The sequence below is a fragment of the Ovis aries genome, chromosome 1 (genome assembly GCF_016772045.2).
Source record: "Ovis aries strain OAR_USU_Benz2616 breed Rambouillet chromosome 1, ARS-UI_Ramb_v3.0, whole genome shotgun sequence".
In the NCBI taxonomy this organism is placed as follows: domain Eukaryota; kingdom Metazoa; phylum Chordata; class Mammalia; order Artiodactyla; family Bovidae; genus Ovis; species Ovis aries.
The window spans coordinates 120,667,572-120,691,313 of NC_056054.1; the positions used below are offsets into that span (position 1 = coordinate 120,667,572).

General features: G+C 45.0%; 1 protein-coding gene across 4 annotated transcripts in view; it reads left to right on the forward strand.

Annotated features, from left to right (window-relative positions):
• TBX19 (T-box transcription factor 19) overlaps positions 1-11,634 on the forward strand; it is a 28,232-nt gene extending 16,598 nt beyond the window's left edge. Inside the window, exons 6-9 of one of the 4 annotated variants that reach the window (XM_060415952.1) lie at positions 4,856-5,047; positions 7,223-7,358; positions 10,314-10,458; positions 10,819-11,634. In XM_060415952.1, coding sequence (XP_060271935.1) covers positions 4,856-5,047; positions 7,223-7,358; positions 10,314-10,458; positions 10,819-10,893 — 548 coding nt within the window. In that variant the 3' untranslated portion in view covers positions 10,894-11,634. Of the gene's footprint in view, positions 1-4,813; positions 5,048-7,222; positions 7,359-10,313 lie in introns of all 4 variants that reach the window. The other 3 variants (XM_060415945.1, XM_004002747.6, XM_060415955.1) reach the window with 3 other exon arrangements.
• The last annotated feature ends 12,108 nt before the right edge of the window (positions 11,635-23,742 follow it).

Consider the following 23,742-nt stretch of genomic DNA (forward strand, 5'->3'; position numbering starts at 1 on the left):
TATATGTATATATATTTTATATATATATATATATATATATATATATATATATATACCTTCTTTATTCATTTATCTCTTGGTGGTTTGCTTCATTTCCTTGGCTATTGTAAGTAGTGCTGCAATGTTATTTTTTGTTTTGCTTTGTAACTTTCTTTTTGTGGTGCTGTTGTCTGGTTTTGGTATGATGGTGATGCTGGCCTCATAGAATGCATTCAGAAGCATTCCTTCCTCTTCAGTTTTTGGCATAGTTTGAGAAGGATAGATGTTTACTTCTTAAAACATTTGGTAGAATTCAACTTTTGTTTGTTGGGAGTTTTTTGATTATTGATTAAATTTCATTGTTGGTAATCAATTTGTTCATGTTTTCTATTTCTTCCTGATTCAGTTGTGGGAGATGGCACATTTCTAACAATTTATCCAGGAAAAGCACTTTTTAACTGACCTGGAATGAAAAGCTATTTTGCGTAGGATAGGATCACATGTGGAACCACACTGTTTCAAGTTCATGTGTTGCAACCTTCTCAGTAAACATCCTTATATGTGGCAAACTTCGTGAATAAAAGTCTGGTTCTGCCTGGCTTTGCTTACTGAGCACCTGAATCTTGATTCTGTCATTCAGATAGTGATCCCTTGTGCCACATGTCTATACAACAAAGAGAAAATGAAGATAACAAAATGATTTATTGAGAATGACTGACCTACATTTTGTAATATGAATTCTGTACAATTTGTTTACTTATACTTAAAAAGTATTAAGCAAATGGTTTTAATAAAAGTTCTATTTCCATATCACAAAAGCGTTGATGACAATCCCTAGTCAATATTCTTAAGAACATTTCTGGTCCTGTCTGAATCTTTATCTGTGGGCCCCTCAGTTGAGAGATGGTTGGCCAAAGGATGTACTTCTTTTTCTAGGGCCTCTCTGTCCTTTCCCATGAATTCACCTGAAGTAAAGCCTTTTCCTCATAATACTTACTACATTTTTTATTGTGGCTTAAAACCATAATATAAAATGCACCTTCACAAGAATTGTATGTATAGTACAATATTGTCAATCACATGCACATTTTGGTTCAAAAGATTCCCAGAACCACCTGATTGCCCCCTCTACCCCAATTCCTGCATGTTAAAACTACATATACTCACCAAACTTCATCTCTTCACATCTCCCTCCCCACAAAGCCCTTGGCCACCACCATTCTACTCTATACCTCTGTATCTATAGCCTTTAGATACCTAGTATGAGGAATCATGCTAGGTATATATATTTTATGACTGGCTGCTTCTGCTTATCCTAATGTTCCTCAAGGCTCATCCATATAGTACCATACGACAGGATTTCCTTCTTTTTAAGGATGAAATAATATTCACTTGCATGTATATACCAAATTTGCCTATCCCATAATCTGTTGATGGTCATTTAGGTTACTTACACCTCTTGGCAACTGTGAATAATGCTGCAATGAACATAAATGTGCAAATGTCTTTAATTCTCCTGGATATATAGCCAGAAATGAAATTGGTGGATCATGCAGTACTTCTATTTTTAATTTTTTAGGGAAACTCCATAGTGTTTTCCATGCCAGTTGCACCATTTTACATCCCCATGAACAGTTCACAAGGGTTCCAATTTCTCCACATTCTCACCAACACTTACTATTTCCTGATCTTTTTTGGATAATGGCCATCCTGGTGGCTCAGAGGTTAAAGCATCTGCCTGCAATGCGGGAGACCTGGGTTTGATCCCTGGGTCGAGAAGTTCCTCTGGAGAAGGAAATGGCAACCCACTCCAGTATTCTTGCCTGAAGAATCCCAAGGATGGAGGAGGCTGGTGGGCTACAGTTCACGGGGTCTCAAAGAGTCGGACACAACTGAGCGACTTCACTTCACTTCAATAGTATGAGGTGATATCTTGTTTTGATTTGTGTTTTGCTAATGAATAGTGATGTTGAACATCTTTTCATATACATATTGACTTTTTTTATGTCTTTGAAGAAATGTCTGTCTGTCCTTTGCTTGTTTTAATTAGGATTTTTGTTGTTTTATTGTTGAGTTATAAGAGATCTTTACATATTCTAGATGTTAATTCCTTTTATAGTTTTATGGTGTGTCAATATTCTCTTCCACCCTATAGATTTCCCTTTCACTCTGTTGATTGCTTCTTTTGCTGTGCAGAAGTTTTAAAGTTTGAAGTAGTTTGTTTATTTTTGCTTTTGTTGTCTGTGCTTTTGGTGTCATATCTAAGAAATCATTGCCAAATCCAATTTCATGAAGTTTTCCCCTGCATTTCTTATAGGAGTTTTATAGGTCTTACATTTATTTGTTTAAAGTTAAAATTTTTATATGGTGTAATACGAGTTTATTTCTAATACTGTTCACTGAAGAGACTATCCTTTCCCCATCGTGTAGTCATGGCACCATTGTTGAAGATTATTTGACCATATAAGTGGAATTTATCTATCTATTTTTTGCCATTGGTCTATATGTCATTATGCCAGCACCATACTAATTAAGGGGCTTCCCAGATGGTTCAGTGGTAAACTATCTGCCTGCCAGTGCAGACACAGGAGATTGAGTTTGATCCCTGGTCAGGAAGATCCCCTGAAATAGGAAATGGCAACCCACTCCAGTATTCTTGCCTGGAAAATTCCATGGACAGAGGAGCCTGGCAGGCTACAGTCCATGGGGTTGCAAAGAGTCAGACACAAATGGGCAACTGAACACATACTATTTACTGTATTGTAGCTTTGTAATGTGTTTTGAAATCAGAAACTATGAGGCCTCCTGCTTTATTTTTATATCTCAGGATTGTTCTATTTGGAGTTCTTTGAGAATCTATATGAATTTTAGTATTGCTTTACGTTTCTGACAAAAGTGTCTTATGGATTTTGATAGAGATTTCTTTGGGTAGTATGAACATTTTAATAATACTAAGCCTTTCAATCCATGAACACAGGATGTCTTTCCATTTATTTATATCTTCTTCAATTTCTTTCATCTATATTTTATTGGAGAAGGAAATGGCAACCCACTCCAGTATTCTTGCCTGGAGAATCCCATGGATGGAGGGGTTGCAAAGAGTCAGACACGACTGAGCGACTTCACGGAATTTTAGTATTGCTTTATGTTTCTGACAAAAGTGTCTTATGGATTTTGATAGAGATTTCTTTGGGTAGTATGAACATTTTAATAATATTAAGCCTTCAATCCATGAATGTAGGATGTCTTTCCATTTATTTATATCTTCTTTAATTTCTTTCATCTATATTTTATAGTTTTCAGTGTATGAGTCTTTGCCATGTAGGTATATTTTGTTCCAAGGTGCTTTATTAACTGTGGTGCTATTCTAAATTGGATTGTTTCCTTAGTTAGTTTTTGGATTGTTCATTGTTAGTGTATAGAAATGCAACTGATTTTTGTGTGTTGATTTTGTACCCTGCAACTGCTGAATTTGTTTATTATAAAAGTTTTTTGTGGAGTATTTAGAGTTTTCTACATATAAGATTGTGTCATCTATGAACAGAGATAATTTTATTTCGTCATTTCCAATTTGGATGCCTTTTCTTTCTTTTTCTTTATTCCTAATTGCCCTGACTAGGGCTTCTAGTGGAGAAGGCAATGGCAGCCCACTCCAGTACTCTTGCCCGGAGAACCCCATGGATGGAGGAGCCTGGTGGGCTGCAGTTCATGGGGTTGCTAAGAGTCGGACACGACTGAGCGACTTCACTTTGACTTTTCACTCTCGTGCCTTGGAGAAGGAAATGGCAACCCACTCCAGTATTCTTGCCTGGAGAGTCCCAGGGACAGGGAGCCTGATGGGCTGCTGTCTATGGGGTCACAAAGAGTTGGACATGACTGAAGCGACTTAGCAGCAGCAGGGCTTCTAGTACAATGCTGAATGGAAATGGTAAGAGTGGATATTCTTGTCCTGCTCAGGATCTTGGAGGAAAAGCTTTCAGTTTTTTTTACCATTGAGTATGGTGGTGAAATGGCAACCCACTCCAGTATTCTTGCCTGGAGAATCCCAGGGATGGGGCAGCCTGGTGGGCTGCCATCTATGGGGTCACACAGAGTCAGACATGACTGAAGTGACTTAGCAGCAGCAGCATGGTGTTAACTGTGGGCTTGTCCTATATGGCCTTTATTATGTTGAGGCAATTTTCCTATATTCTTTATTGAATGCTTTTATTATGATAGGGTATTAAATTTTGTCATATGCTTTTTCTGCATCAATTGAGATGGTCTTTCACAAACACATTTCTGTGAAATATTTTGCAGTTTTCCAAAATGTTTTGCAAGATTCTTATCAATTTGTGCTAGCCATCTCCCTCTTTTTCCCTTCAGAATCCTTTTTGTTGAATGGTGATGGGAGGCATCATGTCTCCTCTTGCTTGGAGCGAGAACTAAAGATATTTTCTCACTTGGCAGAAACAGGGAGGGCTCTATTCTTTCTGGGTAACCAAATTAAACATTCCCTAGTAGCTATTAATTAATGATTAACATATCATCTAACACCTCCTTCTTGGACTGACTTTTAATCCAATTAAGTCAGAAGCAACTTAACTTTTGTATTTTCTATTAACTTATACATTCAAATAATATTTTATATAGCTGTGATTCCAGCATTTCTTAAGAGATTTTCCAAACTTGATAGGACCTGTCATCCATCTCCAAAGAAGCCAACTTTGCTGCTAACATGGAAGGGGAGTAGCAGCAGAGGTGGTAGTATCTAACTCCACACAGGTAGACATTGTCATTCACACAGAAATATAACTATGCAAAGTGGCTGGTAACCTGATTTTTGGTGTGGAAGTTCACAGAGTCTTCCTCTGTGTCTTCCTCTTATCTCTTCCAGTGGGAGGCTGGATCTTTTCCAATCCGGATGGAGTGTGCACTGCAGGAAACACCAGTTACCAGTATACTGCTCCTTTGCCTCTGTCTGCTCCCCACACCCACCATGGCTGTGAGCACTATCCTGGCATCCGAGGACACCACCGGCAGGCTCCCTACCCTTCTGTGTACATGCATAGAAATCATTCTCCCTCAGGTGTGTGATTCTGCTAACAATACCCTTGGGGGTATGGATGGTGGTAAGGAGTAGATAAACAACTAGTAGAAGTAAATATCTGAAGATAGACTCCATCTTATCTAATATATGTAATATTATTATATATTAAAATTTTGATGTTTATATACTAATAGTTGACTATGTCGTTATAGCATTATTAGTGTTTTAGAATTATTTCAAATAATTACAAAAGCTGAGAGACAACCAGTCTCCCAATTTCTAATGGGTGTGAAAGTCCTCCTCCCAGGGCACTGGTGTACTAAGCAGTTTTAGGCTGCATCTCTAAAAGCCAAGTTAAGTCATGGAGTTCTGAGACCCTCAGCTCATTGCCCTCACATGACTCTTTTCTACAGTTGTAATACATGGCTCAGTCCAGAAAATATTGGGCCCAGTTCGAAGAGCCATTAGGAAGTTTTGGGAAGCTAGCTCACTCTACATCCAGGCTTTGGTCTGATTTGGCAAATATTTATCAAGGGTTGACTTTGTGCCAGGTTTTGTCCATGAACAAAATAGATTACAGCGCCAATCATCTCACAGAGATTCTATTCTCATATGGGGACACTAACACTAAATGAAACAAGTAAAGTTCATGGTATGGGAGACAGAGGAGTGTGTTAGGATACCAGGGACATCCTGAGCTTTGTACCTGCAGATGACTTTGCTGGTCATCAGCTACCTGTCCCTGTGCTCCATCGCTAGCAACTCCCAGCAACCTTGAAGCAAGCTGCTTCCAGGAAGGGAGAAAATGGAGCTTAATGATATCAGAAACTGAGCAGGGTTCTCATTTACTTCTTGATTCTTTCCTGGGGTCAGCACACAAAACACATCTGAGTATTTCCTATGCACCAGGCACTCTTCTAGGCAGGGGGGTAAGGAAGGTGATTAAGGTTTAATTTATTCCCTGGAGGATCTCAGGGTTATGCAAACACATATAATTAATCTTAATACAGTATAGTGAGAGCTCTAATGTGGTCCTCAGACCTGTAGCATTCCCCGGGAACTTGTTAGAAATACAGACTCTCAGGTTCTCCTTCTGAAAGAGTTTGCAGTTTAACGAAATCCCCAGGTGATTCTTATGCACATTAAAGTTAGAGAAACATTCTATAAAGCACACAAGCCATGGTGCTATGGGAATGAAAGAAAAGGGCAGCGAGGCTTAATGCTTAAGTTGAGATTTGGAGATTTGGAGAAAAGGATAATGGCTGGAGTGGGCAGGGGTGAAAGATGGATGACATGGGACACAGGCAGAAGTGAAGGGCATTCCATGTGAGAGAGTGCTATGAGCAAAGGTAAAGAAGGCGGAGAGTACCTAGGTTGTCCGGGAATGGTTTGGGAAAAGAGAGGAGAAGGAGGGAGGCAATGTGGTGGATGCAGGAGTTGAGGCTGAGGGCTACACCATGAAAAGGAGTGGCTTGGCCAGGGATGTACATGAAATCCTCTTCCTATCTTTCCCCTCCTTCCTTCCCTTCTTCCTCTCTATTATTTATGCACCATTTGTGCAAATGAAGATTCAAATACATAGAAGACACTATTCCTGAAATGTTTAAATCTCCCTGGGGTTGCTGAGAAAAATAGGTCCTGATCCTCAGAAATTTCATCTGAAGCACTGGTGGCCTTAGGCTTGTTTTGAGGGGATGATGACATGGCCCATTTTAAAGGGGATGTAAGCATGGTGACCTGAGTTAGATCTGTGTCAAAAAGGGAAAATCATCCCACCTGTCTGAGCCTCATCTATAAAATGGAGGTGAGAAGTTGTTATAAAGATTTAAAGATGAACAGTACACGACCCAGCTGGTAAAAAATCTGCCTGCAATGCAGGAGACCTGGGTTGGGAAGATCCTCTGGAGAAGGGAAACACTACCCACTCCGATATTCTGGCCTGGAGAATTCCATGGACTGTATAGTTCATTGGATCGCAAAGAGTTGGACATGACTGAGAAACTTTCACTTTCAGTATGTGGTTGACATATAGTTGACATTCAATAAACTTCAATAACCTAAGTTCCTCCCTCCTGTTTCCTTCAGAAAGTATCAACACACAGTTGGCACGTGTGGCACAAGCTATGGTTGTATTTTGACCAAGGATAATGTCATTGGTCACCATCTTTATAGTTTCCATGCTTCATAAATTGAACTGTTGTTATTTCCCCAAAGTGAATTTGATAGAAAACTCCAGCAATAATCTGCAAGTTTTCTCTGGAGCTGACAATTGGACTTCCTTATCCTCCACACCCCACGCCAGCATCCTGTCTGTACCCCACACCAGCGGACCAGTCAATCCAGGGCCTAGGTAAGACCAACACAAACAGCTTGCTCATTATTCTTGGAGGTTTACTTTTTAGCATGGGGCGTCAAATTCATATTTTTTTCCTGGGGTGCCTTGGTCTAAGCTTTTGTCCTGACTTCTAAGCCACTAAGAAGTGAAAATAACAAGGTCAACTCTTCGCCCCTGGAAAAAGTATGGTGAGAAAGCTCTACTCAGTCATGTACTCTTTTCATTTGTAACTTTGGTATTTTTTTAAGAGGGAAAAGATATTGTGGCCTGAGATTATTTGTCTCAAGTCAGGAAGAAATACTGTGAACAATGGTGGTAGCAAATAAATACTGAACATCAGGGAATTAAAGGGGAAAAGTGCAAATATGCACTGAAACCTTAAGACCCTAGATTGTCTATATCCTCACAAGCTACTCATTCTAACAGGTGGACAGATTTTGGGCCCCTGGGCCTCAACCCAGGCAATAGGGCTGAGAGGATCTTGTAGGACCCATAGCATAACTCTTATACCAGAGACCAGCATTCAGTTCTGAGTGTTGGAAATCAGTGTGATGAGTAGAAAGGAAAGGGGCCTGGAATCTGACAAATGTGGCCTTCAGTCCCAGTTTCACTTATTGACTCTGTGACTTTAGGAAATTTTCTTAGCCTCACTAAGCTTAAACTTTCTTATCTGTAACATGGCAATAATATGAGCCACTCTGTAGAGTTATGGTGAACACCAAAATTAAAAAGAGCATAATATATACTGTAAGCAATAACATTGTATCAATATATACATGTCCTGTTAAGTTCAACTTAATTAGGCAGAGTTTTGAGAAGGTCCCAAAAGCAATTCAAGATTAAAAGATGTCCTGTCTTTTTTGGGGGGAGATGTTAGATGACTTATGACTTGCAGGTCTAAACAAGTTTGAGGGTCATAGGACTTTGATTCACATCAATGCTCCTCACTCTTTAATGTGCATTAGAATCACCTGGGATGTTGTTCAACTGCACAATCTGATTAACAGGTCTGGGTTAGGGCCCAAGATTCTGCATTTTTAACAAGCTTCCAGGTCTTGCTGTAAACTGTGATCTTGATTTTGAGGTTGATGTTGCTATGGCCCTTGAGCAATCTAGTGCTGTGCTGTTAAGGCAACAGCTCCCAACTGCTTTTGGCTCCTGGACTCTTGTAATGCAACTGGTCCAAACTGAGATGGGCTGTAACACACAGAATGTTAAAGACAGTAGATAATAAAGAATAAATTCTTAATAATTGTTTATACTGATGCATGTAAAAATGATAATATTTTAAATATTTTCAGTTACATAAAATATTATTAAGTTCATTTGTTTCTTTTTATTCTTTTCTCAAGTGTGGTGTCTTGAAAATTTAGCCTCATTATTTGTGGCTCACATTATATTTCTGTCGGACAGTGCTTGACTAGAAGACCTCAGGGAAATGCATTTATTTGTGCTGTGTTGGAAGTGAGGGAAAGGGTGTCCTTGAAGCTATTAGATAAATAATTATGTGCCAAGTTCTGTACTAGATCCTTTATGTAAGTCATTTATAGGATTCAAAGACATCCATGAGGCTGCTTTTAAAATTCCTATTTTCCTGATGGAGAAACTAAATCTCAGAGGCACTAAAAACTGCCTGAAGCTAAGACAGTAAATAAAGTAACTCAGAGCCCATGGTTTTTGAATCAGCCCAGGAAGCATCAGAAAGGGTCTCTGACTGTTATTGTAGAAGAATTTCTTTTGAAAACTGGGGAATTGGGGACAGAATCCCAGCAAGCTGAGCTGGCTAAAAAACCCAACAACCCCCATGGCCTATCTAGGTTTTTGCAGGTTTCATATGGTCCAAGGAGGTCTGTGAATCTGAAATATGGCAGAGTGCAGGGTGGCATTTCTACCTCTGGTTTCATCGGTGGCATGTTTAACCCATTGCTGACTCTAAATATTTTTCTAGAGAAAAGCAAAATGTGTTCAGTACTGTCATTGGGTAATGAGCCTATTATCAAGCAAAGTAGGGACTCTGAAAAGTGATGATGAAAATACTGGAAGTTATTTTGCCTGTGTTGACTGCAGTCATTTTAATCCAGGTTCTATGTTAAGGTGCAAAATTGGGTGCACATCACAGTCAACAGGAAAGCTTTAAAAATTCTGGTACTACATGCCAGACTAATTAGATCAGAATCTCTGGGGGGTAGAACCTATGTGTCAGTAGTGTTTTTAATTTGCTAAATGATTTCAGTGTACAGTCAAGTTCGTGACCCAGTGATATTGGATAGAAAAGTCTAAGAAAGTGGTCCAGTTCACTGCCTTTCTACCAGGGACCAGAACTGACAGGTAGAAACCTGGAATGAAAGAATTAATTATAACAATCACCATTTACTGAGTGCTGTGTTTTGGATTTCACGTACTCATTTCCTTATTCAATCCTCATAAAAATATTTAGTAAGATATGTTTAATTATCACTCCAAATCTTGAAGCTAAGGAAGCTGAGGCTTACCTATTAAATAATTTGTACAAAGTCACAGAGCTAATAAGCTGCAATGCTAGGATTTAAACCTAGATTTTCTGTCTTGGTTATCAGGCCACATCACCTCTCTTGGCCAGTGAGAGATCTTACTCACAGATTATACTACCCAAATAGCCTCCTTTCAACTCCCCTGCACATTTACTCAGGTAGCAAGGGAAGCCTAGAGAAATAAAATGCTGTGTTAAAACTGAACAACTTGCTAGAGGCAAGGGCCAGCATCAAAATGCAGGTCTCAGGACACCTAATTGTATGCTTATTCTACTACATCTTGCTGCTTCTCTGCAGAAATGGGACCAGTGTGTGTCAGAGCTGGAAATAAAGCCGTGACTAGATACTGTCTTTCTAACTTGTGTCCCTCTCAGCACTGTGTATGTGCTAATCAGAAGGCAATCCTGTCTGGGAGTATCATCACCATTCTCTCTCTCTCTCTCTCTCTGTGTTTCTGCAGCCCATACCCATGCCTGTGGACCATCAACAACAGTGGCGGGGGCTCTGCTGGGTCGGGCTCAGAGGTGCATGCCAACTCCCCGGGAGCATTTCTCCTGGGTAACCCAGCTGTGACTTCGCCTGTCTCCACCCAGACACCCACTTCGGTTAGTGTGGAGGTTCTGGGGGAGCCTTCGCTGACCAGCATCGCCATGTCCACATGGACAGCAGTGGCTTCACATTCCTTTACAGGCTGGGGTAGCCCAGGTAGGGGTGGGCACCATTCTCCCTCCTCACTGCATAGTTAAGCAGGATCCTAGTGAAGGTGTCAGTAGAGAATCTGCTAGATGTAGAGCTCTTAGAAGAATCACCTACTGATCCCAGTGAGTCAGACTGCAGAGTCTCCCCACCCAATGAAGTGGGTTGTAGCAGAAGCCTCCTAGGAAACGGTTTGGTTTAGATGACTCTAATTTTGTCACCTGCATCTCTCTACCATTTTCTCTTTGTGCTCCCATTTTTTTCTGCAGCTTATCCATGCCATGCTTAGGCAACAAAAGTTCATTGAGTACCTTCCTTGTGCCCTGACCCTTACTCTCAAATGATTCTAGAAGGCTGCCCCTCCTGTTCTGTGGACATAGTGTAAAGCTGGTAAGTGAGCTCAAAATTTACCTAGCCTAAGGCTACTGCTTCATAACTTTGTACAGTCCTAAAGGTATGTGTAGCCACAGAGCTTCTGCTTTGAGACCAAGAGAGGGTGTAAGGCCATGGAGTGAAGTTAACAGAAGTAGAGTTAATTACATGTTATAGCATTGAGAACTGAGGAAATGAAATCATGTTGCTCCTTGGCTCAGAAACTTTGGATGACTCACCATCACCTACAGATCAAAGTTGATCTCTGCCATCTGCCCTCAAAACATTTCTCCAGCTTTATCTCCATGTTACCCCCTTAGCATCCTCTGTTTCAGTCAAGGCATACGTTCTGCCTCTATCTTGTGAACATTCAGTGTTCTTTCCCACCTCTGTACCTTCTCTCCTGCCTGAAATTTCCTTCTCTGCTCAGTTCCACCTGTGTGAATCCTGCTTATCTCCCATGGACTGACCAGAGCATCACCTGCTGCATCAAGCATTTGATCTGCCTGGGTTCCCTGCCTTCCCACTGGTTTTGCCTCTGTTATAGAGCTCATCTCATGCTCCCTTGTATTTTTAGTACCTGTGTCTCTCTTCCACTAGATTGTGAGCCCCTTGAGGGAAAGGCCCAGCCTTCTCTTCTCTGTTCCCCACAGCAGCACCTGGTTCTGTGCCTTGCCTATAGGAGGTGCCCAATAAACTCTGGCTGAACTGCATGGATGTGAAGTGCATATGTGAAAAGGACAGCTATAGAGCTCACTGGGGGGCAGAGCTCAGAGATATATGTCTCAGAATGGGCAGCGGGTCAAAGTGGGAGATCGGGGACACTCTGGGTGTTACATTTGCAGTGCAGCCCTTTCTCAGTGATTGGTTGTGTAAGGAGATGGTGTGGGCTAGGGTGATTGTTCCTCGACTCTGGTCCTTGGATCCCCTCCTCTGAACCACATGGAACACTGAGAAATAAATTCTTTGGCACACTCCACACCTCTTGAATCAGAATCTTTGGAGGTGGAGTCCAGGAATCTGCATTTCATACAACAATCTGCATTGTTCCAGACAATGGTCTCAGCCAAATTTGAAAATGACTTGCCTGGAACAGAGAAACAGCATGATAAATACTCCTGGGATCTCCTCAGATAAGAGTTTCAATCTCTGCACCATTCTAGGCCGTTGCTATAGCCAATGAGCAGAATCACGTTTTATTGGTTTTCCTTTTCTACCCCCTACTGGATGTGCTGATGACTGCAGGAGTGAGGTCTCCAGACCTAGATGATGGCTCTCTCAGCATCAACAGCATGCTGCACTGACTGGGCAGCTTTCTTGGGTCATTCCTGAAGGTCTCTGAGAATCCATTCGGAACCTGGCCATGGCTCAGCTGTTCCCACTGAGGCAGGAGACAGGCATTTATAACTGATCTCCTGTTTACATTTCTTGAGGCAAGAAAAAGATGGGCTTCAGGCCAGACATTTACAGCTAGCCACCTGTTTGCATTTCTTGAAATAGACGATAGGTAGGCTCCAGGTTAGATATCTACAAGCAGCCTCCTGTTTGCTCTTCTAAATGGAACTAACAAAGGAAACAGGATAAATAGTCAAGTTTTGTCTCCTGTGGACACCCTAAGGGAACAGTCATGGCAGGAACATAGAGGAGCTAAACCTTGTCTGAGTAAAGAATCAAGAGGTTATATATTTGCCATCCTTGGGGCAAGAGAGACAGTTCATATGTGCAGAAAGGCTCCTTGGGGTCAAAAAGAATGGTGTACTGCCCCATAATATGTGATGTTAATATGTGATTCCATAGGCCTCTCAACTGGAATCCATCTTGGAAAACAGTTGTGTGTGCATGTTGGGAAGGGTTCTAGGGTAGGTCAGGTGTGGAAAAAGAAGCCAGATAATTGGCAGAAGATAAACAAAGATCGGAAGAACTGTCATATATAAATGACTTAAACACTTCTTTATTGTGTTCCTCCTCTCTGGGGGGTACACCTATACCCTTTCTCTTTGGGTATGTCTTTCTCCCTTGCTTCCATCTTAAGAAACCATTCCTCTGTGTGCTGCCCCACTTGATGTTGTGCTGTGCCTCTAATAATAAACTTTGAACCTGCATTTACAGTTTTTGCCTCCATAATAAATGCATTTTTCACTGGAGGAAAGAGTCCAGAAAAATAGCTTCTAGCCTTTAGCCCTTGCTGGTCTGGTGGCTCAGTCTTCTAGTTTTCATCCAGGCTATCCAGGTTCAATTCCTGGGCAGGGAATTAAGTTCTCATTTCATGCCACCACTCACTGCTGGGTACCAAGATCACTGCCACAGTTCCATCAGTAGAGCCCATGCAAACCCACCCATGCCAACTCTTAGCCTGGGGCATCCCAACACAGCACTGTTGAGTCCTTGGCTCTTTCTACAGAGAAGGATCTTTTAACATGTTGTAGTTAGCCTGTTTTCTGGTGCCATTCCATTTTTGGACCTGGATCTCTGGCAATGATGCCACTCCAAACACGTGGTGACCTTCAGTCAGTTCAGTTCAGTTCAGTTCAGTTGCTCAGTCGTGTCCAACTCTTTGGGACCCCATGAACTCCAGCACGCCAGGCCTCCCTGTCCATCAACAACTCCCAGAGTTTACCAAACCCATGTCCACTGAGTCGGTGATGCCATCTAGCCATCTCATCCTCTGTCGTCCCTTACTTCTTCTGCCCTCAATGTTTCCCAGCATCAGGGTCTTTTCCAATGAGTCAGCTCATCGCATCAGGTGGCCGAAGTATTGGAGTTTCAGCTTCAACATCAGTCCTTCCAAAGAACACTCAGGACTGATCTCCTTTAGGATGGACTGGTTGGATCTCCTTGCAGTCCAAGGGACTCTCAAGAGTCTTCTCCAACACCACACTTCAAAAGCATCAATTCTTCAGCGCTCAGCTGTCTTTATAGTCCAACTCTCCCATCTATGCATGACCACTGGAAAAACCATAGCCTTGACTAGATGGACTTTTGTTGGCAAAGTAATGTCTCTGCTTTTTAATATGCTGTCTAGGTTGGTCATAACTTTCCTTCCAAGGAGTAAGCGTCTTTTAATTTCATGGCTGCAATCACCATCTGCAGTAATTTTGGAGCCCCCCCCAAATAAAGTCTCTCACTGTTTCCACTGTTCCCATCTATTTGCCATGAAGTGATGGGACCCAATGCCATGATCTTCATTTTCTGAATGTTGAGCTTTAAGCCAACTTTTTCACTCTCCACTTTCACTTTCATCAAGAGTCTCATTTGTTCTTCCCTTTCTGCCATAAGGGTGGTGTCATCTGCATATCTGAAGTTATTGATATTTCTCCCGACAATCTTAATTCTAGCTTGTGCTACATCTAGCCTGGAATTTCACATGATGTACCACTCTGCATGTAAGTTAAATAAGCAGGGTGACAATATACAGTCTTGATGTGCTCCTTTTCCTATTTGGAACCAGTCTGTTGTTCCATGTCCAGTTCTAACTGTTGCTTCCTGACCTGCATACAGATTTCTCAAGAGGCAGGTCAGGTGGTCTGGTATTCCTATCTCTTTCAGAATTTTCCACAGTTTATTGTGATCCACACACTCAAAGGCTTTGGCGTAGTCAATAAGGCAGAAATAGATGTTTTTCTGGAACTCTCTTGCTTTTTTGATGATCCAGAGGATGTTGGCAATTTGATCTCTGGTTCCCTTTCCTTTTCTAAATCCATCTTGAACATCTGGAAGTTCATGGTTCATGTTATTGCTGAAGCCTGGTTTGGAGAATTTTGAGCATTACTTTACTAGCGTGTGAGATGAGTGCAATTGTATGGTAGTTTGAGCATTCTTTGGCATTGTCTTTCTTAGGGATTGGAATAAAAACTGACCTTTTCCAGTCCTGTGGCCACTGCTGAGTTTTCCAAATTTGCTGGCATATTGAGTGTAGCACTTTCACAGCATCATCCTTTAGGATCTGAATTAGCTCAACTGGAATTCCATCACCTCCACTAGCTTTGTTCATAGTGATGCTTCCTAAGGCCCACTTGACTTCACATTCCAGGATGTCTGGCTCTAGGTGAGTGATCACACCTTTGTGATTATCTGGGTCATGAAGATCTTTTTTGTACAGTTCTGTGTATTCTTGCCACCTCTTTTCTTTTTTAAAATAAAATTGTTTATTTATTTTCTTTTTTTTGGTAAATTTTATTTTTTCTGTTTATTTATATATTTATTTTACTTTACAATATTGTATTGTGTTTTGCCATACATTGACTTGAATCTACCATGAGTGTACACGTGTTCCCCATCCTGAACCCACGTCCCATCTCCCTCCCCATTCCACCCCTCTGGGTCATCCCAGTGCACCAGCCCCGAGCACCCTGTATCATGCACAGAACCTGGACTGGTGATTCGTTTCACATATGACAACTTACATGTTTCAATGCCCGTCTCCCATATCATCCTGCCCTCACCCTCTCCCACAGAGTCCTAAAGACTATTCAATACATCTGTATCTCTTTTGCTGTCTTGCATACAGTGTTATCATTACCATCTTTCTAAATTCCATATATATGCATTAGTATACTAATTGGTGTGTTTCTTTCTGGGTTACTTCACCTCTTGTTAATATCTTCTGCTTCTGTAAGGTTCCTACCATTTCTGTCCTTTATTGAGCCCATCTTTGCATGAAATGTTCCCTTGGTATCTATCTATAATTTTCTTGGAGAGATCTCTAGTCTTTTCCATTCTGTTGTTTTCCTTTATTTCTTTGCATTGATCACTGAGGAAGGCTTTCTTATCTCTCCTTGCTATTCTTTGGAACTCTGCATCAAATAGGTATGTCTTTCCTCTTCTCCTTTGCTTTTCACTTCCCTTCTTTTCACAGCTACTTGTAAGGCCTCCTCAGACAGCCATTTTGCTTTTTTTCATTTCTCACTCTACCTACACTTATATCTTCTCCCCATCCTGCAACAAAGATACCCTTGCCATTTCAAGCCACCTCAGAACACCTCTTTGTGCCTTGCTCAATCTCGACCTAATACACGCCCACACACGCCACCCTAATCTGCCCCTCCCCAGGCTTTCCACCTCACCCCAACTGCCCTTCCACATATCAACCCAATCCATACCTGTCTTGGCCCAGTCCACACCTCCACATATCTACTTGCTCCACTTCACACCTACCCGCCTCACCCCAACCTGCCCTGACACGTGACTACCCTCCATACTGCAATCTGTCTCACCACGTACCCATGAGCCTCAATCCAAAGTGCCCCTCCACATACTTACCTGACATACTTTTACCCGCCATGTCACATGCTTACCCACTTCAACCCATCCCACTCTGCCACACAACTGCCTGCTATGCCTCAATCTGCCCTGCCATGCAACTAACCAACTCACCACAACCCACCCAGAATACGCCAATTTACCTTGCCTCAACCCAAAGCTACAAATGCTTACTAACATTGTTCCAACTCATCTTGCCACACACCTACAGCCTCGCCCCACTCCAACCCTCCACATGTTTACATGTCTTGCACAAACCCGACTCACCACAAATCTAAGTGCCTTGACAAACCTGCCTTGCCACACACCTACCTGCCTCACTCAATCCATCTCACCACATGTCTAATTGCCTCGCATCAAACTTGCTTTGCCAAATGCATACCTGCTTCTCCCAAATCTGCCCAGGCACATTCCTATTCCTGCCGCTTTAAACCTCTCCACCTCATGCCTTCATGCCTTGTCCAAACCCAACAAAATACATGACTACCCTCCTCACCCTAACCTGCCAAGCCACACACCTTCCTGACTGGTTCAACCCACTTCATCAGAGGGCTATCTGCCTGTTGTAAACCTGCTCTGACTCACATTCACCTGTCTTATCCCAACCTGCTCTGCCACATGTCCACCAGTTTTGCACCCAGTTGCTCCACTGCTTACCTCGCTGCCTCATACCAACCTGGACAGCCTCACGTCTACCTGCTTTGCCCCAACCTGTCCTATCATGTTCCTATCCACCTCACTCCATTCATGCAACATACACCTACCTGTCTTGCCTCAATGAACCACATGTCTACATGCTGTGCCAAACACCAATTCATCTCACTCCAACCCATACTGCCACACACTTACAGTTTATCCCTACCAGCCTTGCCACATGCTTACACCCCTTAATGCAAGAAATACCACAACACATCTACCTTTCTCACCTCACCCTGCTTCATCTCATGCTTAAACACCATGCCACACCCTGCCCCACCACTTGCCTACCCACCCTGCCCCAGTGCATCCCACCGTGCAGCTTCACTCTAACCTGCCTTGCTACAGCCCTACCCATCTCACCCCTACGAGGACTTTGAAATGGTTATCCATGTTGCCCAAACCCTACCTACGGGGGTACTACATGCCTACTCATCTAACCTAACCTGCCCTGCCTGTGCTTACCTACTTCACTGAAATCACCCCACCACACACCGTCCCAACTCACCCCAACCCCACCTGCAAGATGAGTACCCACCTCACTTCAAATTGTCCCACCCATGCCAACTACCTCACACCAACTCACATCACCACACCCCTACCCACCTCACTTCAACCAGCCCTGTGACATGCCAGTTGCCTTGCCCCAATCCTCCTCGCTGAGCACCAGCCTGCCTTGTCCCAACCCACTGTGTCATGCTTCCTACATACATTGCACCAACCAGCCCTGCAACATGAACAGCTAGCCACCTTGCCCAGATTGCACAATTTCACTGCTATACACCTCACAACTCACCCTGCCAAACTAATGGCCACCTGTCCTTAACCCATTCCGCCACATGTCTACCAGCCTCGCCCTAAGCCACACTGCTTCACACCTATAGCCACACCAAACATGCACCTCCATATGCCTACCCACATTGTCTTAACCTGCCCAACCACACGCTGTTGCACCACTCAACAATCTTCCCTGCCAAACACCTACCTCCTTTCTTTAACCCACCCATCACATGCCTCCAGACGCCACACTAACCTGCCCCATAACATGACTACCCACATCCACAAGCCTACCTGTCTTGCCCCAGCCCACTCAATTATACATCTGACTACCTCACTCAAGCTGCCTTGCTATGCACCATTTTCACCCAACCTGCCTTGTCACACACCTATCCATCTTGCCCAATTCCTTTGTCAGACACTCACTTGGCTTGCCCAAACAGGCCCCACACATGTGTACCCATCTCATATGGACTCATTCCTCCATATACCTACCCAACTCACCCAACACACCCTGCCACAGGCCTACCCACTGTACCCCAACCTGCCAGGCACATGCCTAACTACCTCACCATAAGCCACCCCACCATATGCTCAACTGTTTTGCACCAACCTGCTCAACTACATGTGCACCCTCACCACATGAAATTGCACCTCCACGTGCATATTCAGCCCGCCCAACAAGAACCACTGCAGGCAAACCGCCTCACTCCAAGCTGACCTGCTACAGGTCTACTTTACTTACCTTACTGCCTGAGCACATGCCTACCTACCTGCCTTGTCCCAACTCGGCCCTCCACATGCCTAGCCCCTTATCACAACCCACTCCTTAAAATGTGTACCTGCCTTGCCTCAGAGTACCCTTGACACACATACCTGCCTTGCTGGTAACCGCCCTAAAATACACCTACCCGCCTCTTGCCAAATCACTCCAACTCATGCCAGCTGCCTCTTCCAACGCTGCCACATATCTAACAGCCTCGCCCCAACCCATCCCACCACACTCCAACATGCCTCATCCCAACCTGCCCCACTACACATTTACCCGCCAGCCCCAACCTACCCTATGACGTTGCCTTCATGCCTCATTCCAACCATCCCCCTACACATGTGCCCATCTCTCTTCAACCTGAGCTGCCACACACCTACTTGCCCATCCCTAACCCACACCACCACATGCCTACACCTGCCACCCTAATTTGCCCCACAATAAGCTTATCCACCTTGTCCTGTCATACCCCTCCAAATGTTTACCTGCCTCAACCCAGTACTTCCCACATACACCTATGCCCACACCCCCATTTTGCTGTGCCACTCATTTATACCCCTTACCCTTAACCATCCTGCCACATGCCTATCTTTGTCACCCCAATACGCCCAACCACACACCTACCAGCCTTGTCCCAACCTGCCCCTCCATTGGCCTACACACCAAGCCTAAACCTAACCCACTATCCGCTTCACCACAACTCGCCCTGCCACACACCTATGCTTTCCATCCCAACCCACCACATGTTTACATGGCTCACCCAAACATGCCTTGCAACAAACCTACATGTGTTGCATGAACTCACAGGTCCTCATGGCTACCAACACATCCTACCTACTCACCTAGTGCTAATGCACCCTGCCCACACATTTACCTGCCTTGTCCCAACCTGCCCCATGACACACCTACCTATTTTGCCCCAACCTGCACCACTACGTGCCTAAAACCACCATATGAATTTGCCTGGTCACATGCCTACGCACCTCGCCCAGCCACGCACCATCACATGCCTACCTGCCTCATTTCAACCCGCCCCACCACACACCTACCCTCTTCACCCCAACCTGCCCAACCACATGCCTCTCCACCTCATACCAACCTGCTCCACCACATGTTTATCCTTTTGCCCCAACCCGCCCTGCCACATGCTTATTCCTGCCAACCCAAGCCACCCGCCACAAACTTATGCACCTCGCCAAAATCCAGTCCTCTTCAACCTACTCTCTTGGCCCTAACCGTCCCCATGACATGACCACCAACCTTGTCCCAACATGCCTACCCACATGGATACCCAACTCACCCCAACCTGCACTGCTACATGACTATCTGCCTCACCCAATCTCATTCCACTGCATGACACCTGCCTCACTCTAACCTGGCCACCTCAAGCAAAATGAACTTACCGCACACCTACCTGCCTCACCCAACTCACCTTGCCACACAACTACCCTCCTCCCCCAAATTGCCCCACCGCATGCCTATCCATCTGTCCCAACTTGCCTCACCACACGACTAGACACATTTTCCCACTCTGCCCCATGACACACCTACCCCTTTGTCCCCAACCCAGTCTTTGAACAACTAAACTGCCACCCCTTAACTGGCCCCACCAGAAGACTAGCTGCTAGCCCCAGTGGACACAACCACACACCCAGCCACCTCACCCCCAAGTGCCTAACCCCGCCATCCTAATCTGCCATGTTACATACATAACCTCCCCTCCTCATGTCACCTAGCCACACACCTACTGTCATGCCCCAACCTGCATACCAGAGGCCTATCCACCTTGTCCAAACCCACACCACAACCAACCACCTGCCTTGATCCCCCCACTCTGCTAAATGTCTATCTGCCTCACCTGAATTGGCCCCAACACAAACCTACACATCTCAACTTAACTCACCTTGCCACATGTCAATCTCTGCATCCTGATTGCAATACCTCACGCCTACCCATTTCAACCCAACTCGCCCCTTCAAATGGCTACCTGCCTTGCACCAAACTGGCCTGCCACACAACTATCCCACACCCCAATTCACATCTCCACACTCCTAACCCTGACACCCTTACACCAAGACACACACTTACATACCTTGCCCAACCCGTACCACCACAGACCTAACTGCTTGACTAACTCACCCAGAGCTAACCCAGACCTACCTACCCCACCACATGCCTACCCACTTTACTCTAATCCACCCTCCCACATGCCAACCCACCTTAACCAAATCCACCTGGTCACACCTCTACCTGCCTTGGCTCAACACTTTCCAATTCACCCTGAAAGATGCCTACATGCCCTGCCCTGATCCACTCCATTGCAGGCCTACCAGTCTCATGCCAACCTGCCCAGACAAATGCCTACCCACTTAGTCCCATCCTACCCCACAACATGCCTACCCAACTTGCCTGAACCCAACCCTCCACATTCTTACACATCACCACAAGCCTAGTGGTTGAGACTCAGTTTACCCTGTCAAAAGCCTACCACCCTCTCCCCAACCTGCCCCACCACTCACCTATTGCCTCACACTAACCCCCACCACATGCCTGCATACCTTTCCTTATCCCACCTCACCCCACACCTACCCTTGCCACCCCAAGTTGCTCAGCCTACACCTACATGCCTCACACCAACTCACCCCTCCAAATGCCTGCCCAACTCACCCCAACCCATCCAGCAACATGCTTAGTGCTTCATTGTACCTATTCAACCAATGCCTATCTGCATCAACCCATCCTGCTGTGCCAAAAGCCTACTCCATTCACCCCAAACCTCCCCTCCCCAAACCTACTCATATCTCAAAATCCACTCTGACTCAGGACTACCTGCCTTGCCCCAGCCCACTCTGCAACACACCTACCCATCTCGTCCCAACCTGCCTCACCACACATTGAGAAACCTCACCTGAACCCACCCCCAAGATGCATAGCCAATTCAACACAACTGGCTCTGCCACATGCCTAGCTGACTCACTCCAAAGGACCCCACCATGGGCCTACCTACTGCACCACAATCCACACTGCCACATGAACATCCTCTCCATATGTCAACTTCCTTCTTAAAACCTGCACTTAAACTTGCCTACCCACTTCATCCCAACCTGCCCCACCAAAGGCCTATCCCCCTTGCACTGACTCACCCCTCCATATGTCTACCCATTTTGCCCATCACACCCAGTTACACACCTAACCACCTTTCCCCAACCCACCCCACAGCACACATTCCACTTCATACCAAATAGACCTACCACAAGCCTACCTACCTCACCCCAACACACCCCACCACATAACTATATGCCTCCTGCCAACCCACCTGGTAATAAGCCTACATGTCTCACTTAACATGCCTTGCCACATGCCTACCTACCTCACACCAACAGATCCCCTATGTGCATAGCCACCTAGCCCCAACTGCCCTCACTATATGCATAACTGACTCATTCCGATAGACCCCACCATAGGCCTACTTGCTCTGCCTCAGCCCACACTGAAAAGCAAAAACCTGCCTTGCTGTAACCCTCTGAAACACACTGATAGCCACCCCAAACTGCAATGCCACATGCCTACCTCCTTGCCTGAACTTGTCCCACCACACACCTATGTGCCTTGCCCAAACCTTCTAACCCCATGCCTACCACAACCCCCCTGCCTACCATGAGACCCTATCCTGACCCTCCACTTGCCCAACTTCCTGGCCCCATCCTACTTGACAAGTGCTTATCCCTGTTACCCCTATATGCCCTGCCACACGCTTAACCTTGTTACCCCTACCAGCCCTGCCACTTGCCCACCCACCTCACCACAACATACCTCACCTATATGCATCCTGCCAACCCACCTGGTAACCCTCCAACCCACCTCACTCTAATCCACCCTGTCACAGGCCTTCTCGCCTCCCAACCAGAAGCCTAACCACCTCACTTGAATCTGTCACTCCACATGCCCACTTGCTCTGCCATATGCTGCACTGCCACAAGCCAGGTGGCCACATCTCAACTCATTTGACACAGGTCTGAGAGCCTTGCCCCAACATGCCCAGTAACATGCCAGTCTCCACCACCTCAATATACCCCACCACTTGTCTACCCACTTCACTACAACCTGCCCCACCATGTGCATACCTGCATCACCTTAACCAGCCCCACCACACACCTATCCCCACCACCCTAAACTGCCCAGCCTATGCTTACCCGCCCCACACCAATTTTCCCTCCAAATGCCTGCCTGCATTTCCCCAACCCACCCTGACACATGCTTGCCTGCCTCGCTGAATCTGTCCAGCCAATGCTTACCCATTTTGCCCCCTTCTACAGTGCCAAATGCCCTACCCTATTCACCACAAAACTCTGCCACACATCCACTTATTGTCAACCCAGTATGACACATGTTTACCCACCTTGCTGCAACCTGTACTGCCATTCACCTACCCAACTCAACCCAACCCACCTTGCTGTATGCAGACCAGCCTCACATCTCACCTTGTCACATGGCGACACAGCTCACCCCAACACACCCCACAACAATCCTACCCACCTCATATGGACTTAACCCTTGATATGCCTACCTGCTTCAGCCAACATGTCCCATCTCACACATACACACCCTGCTCCAACATGCCCTACCACATGCTTACTCTCTTCTCCCCAACTTGTGCTTATAGTCCCCTACTTACCTTGCCACAATCCACTCCACCACAAACCTATCTTCCATCCCTTCACACACCTACCTGTTTTATTCATCGCACTCTCCATACACCTAACCATTCAGGCCACCCCACCTTGTACCAAACCACCTCACCACATGCCTACCTGCCTTACTGAACCCATCCAGCCTTCACCAACACATTTGACCCAATCAGCTTCACCAAACTCCTACCCTATTCATTCCAAATCTCCCACCTAACACGCCTAACCACCTCTTGCCAACTTGCTCTGACTTGTACCTACCTACCTCACCTCAACTGACCCTGCCACAAACCTACCCACCTCTTACCCACCTGCCTCTCTACATGTTGATCATCCTTCCCCCAACCTGCCTCATGACATGCCAATCTGCCTCACTCCAACCCATCTCCTGCATACATAACCACCTCACCCCAGCTGGGCTCTACATACTCCTAGGTGCCTCACCTCAATGGACCCGACCAGAGGCCTACATGCCTTGCCTCAACCAATTTCACCACATGAAAATGTGCCTTGCCACAGCTTCCTCCCACAAAACTACACATGCCTCCCCAATCTGCAATGCCAAACAGCTGCCAGATTCACTGAAACCTGCCCAGTCACATGCCTACTGCCTCACTCTAACTTGTCCCACC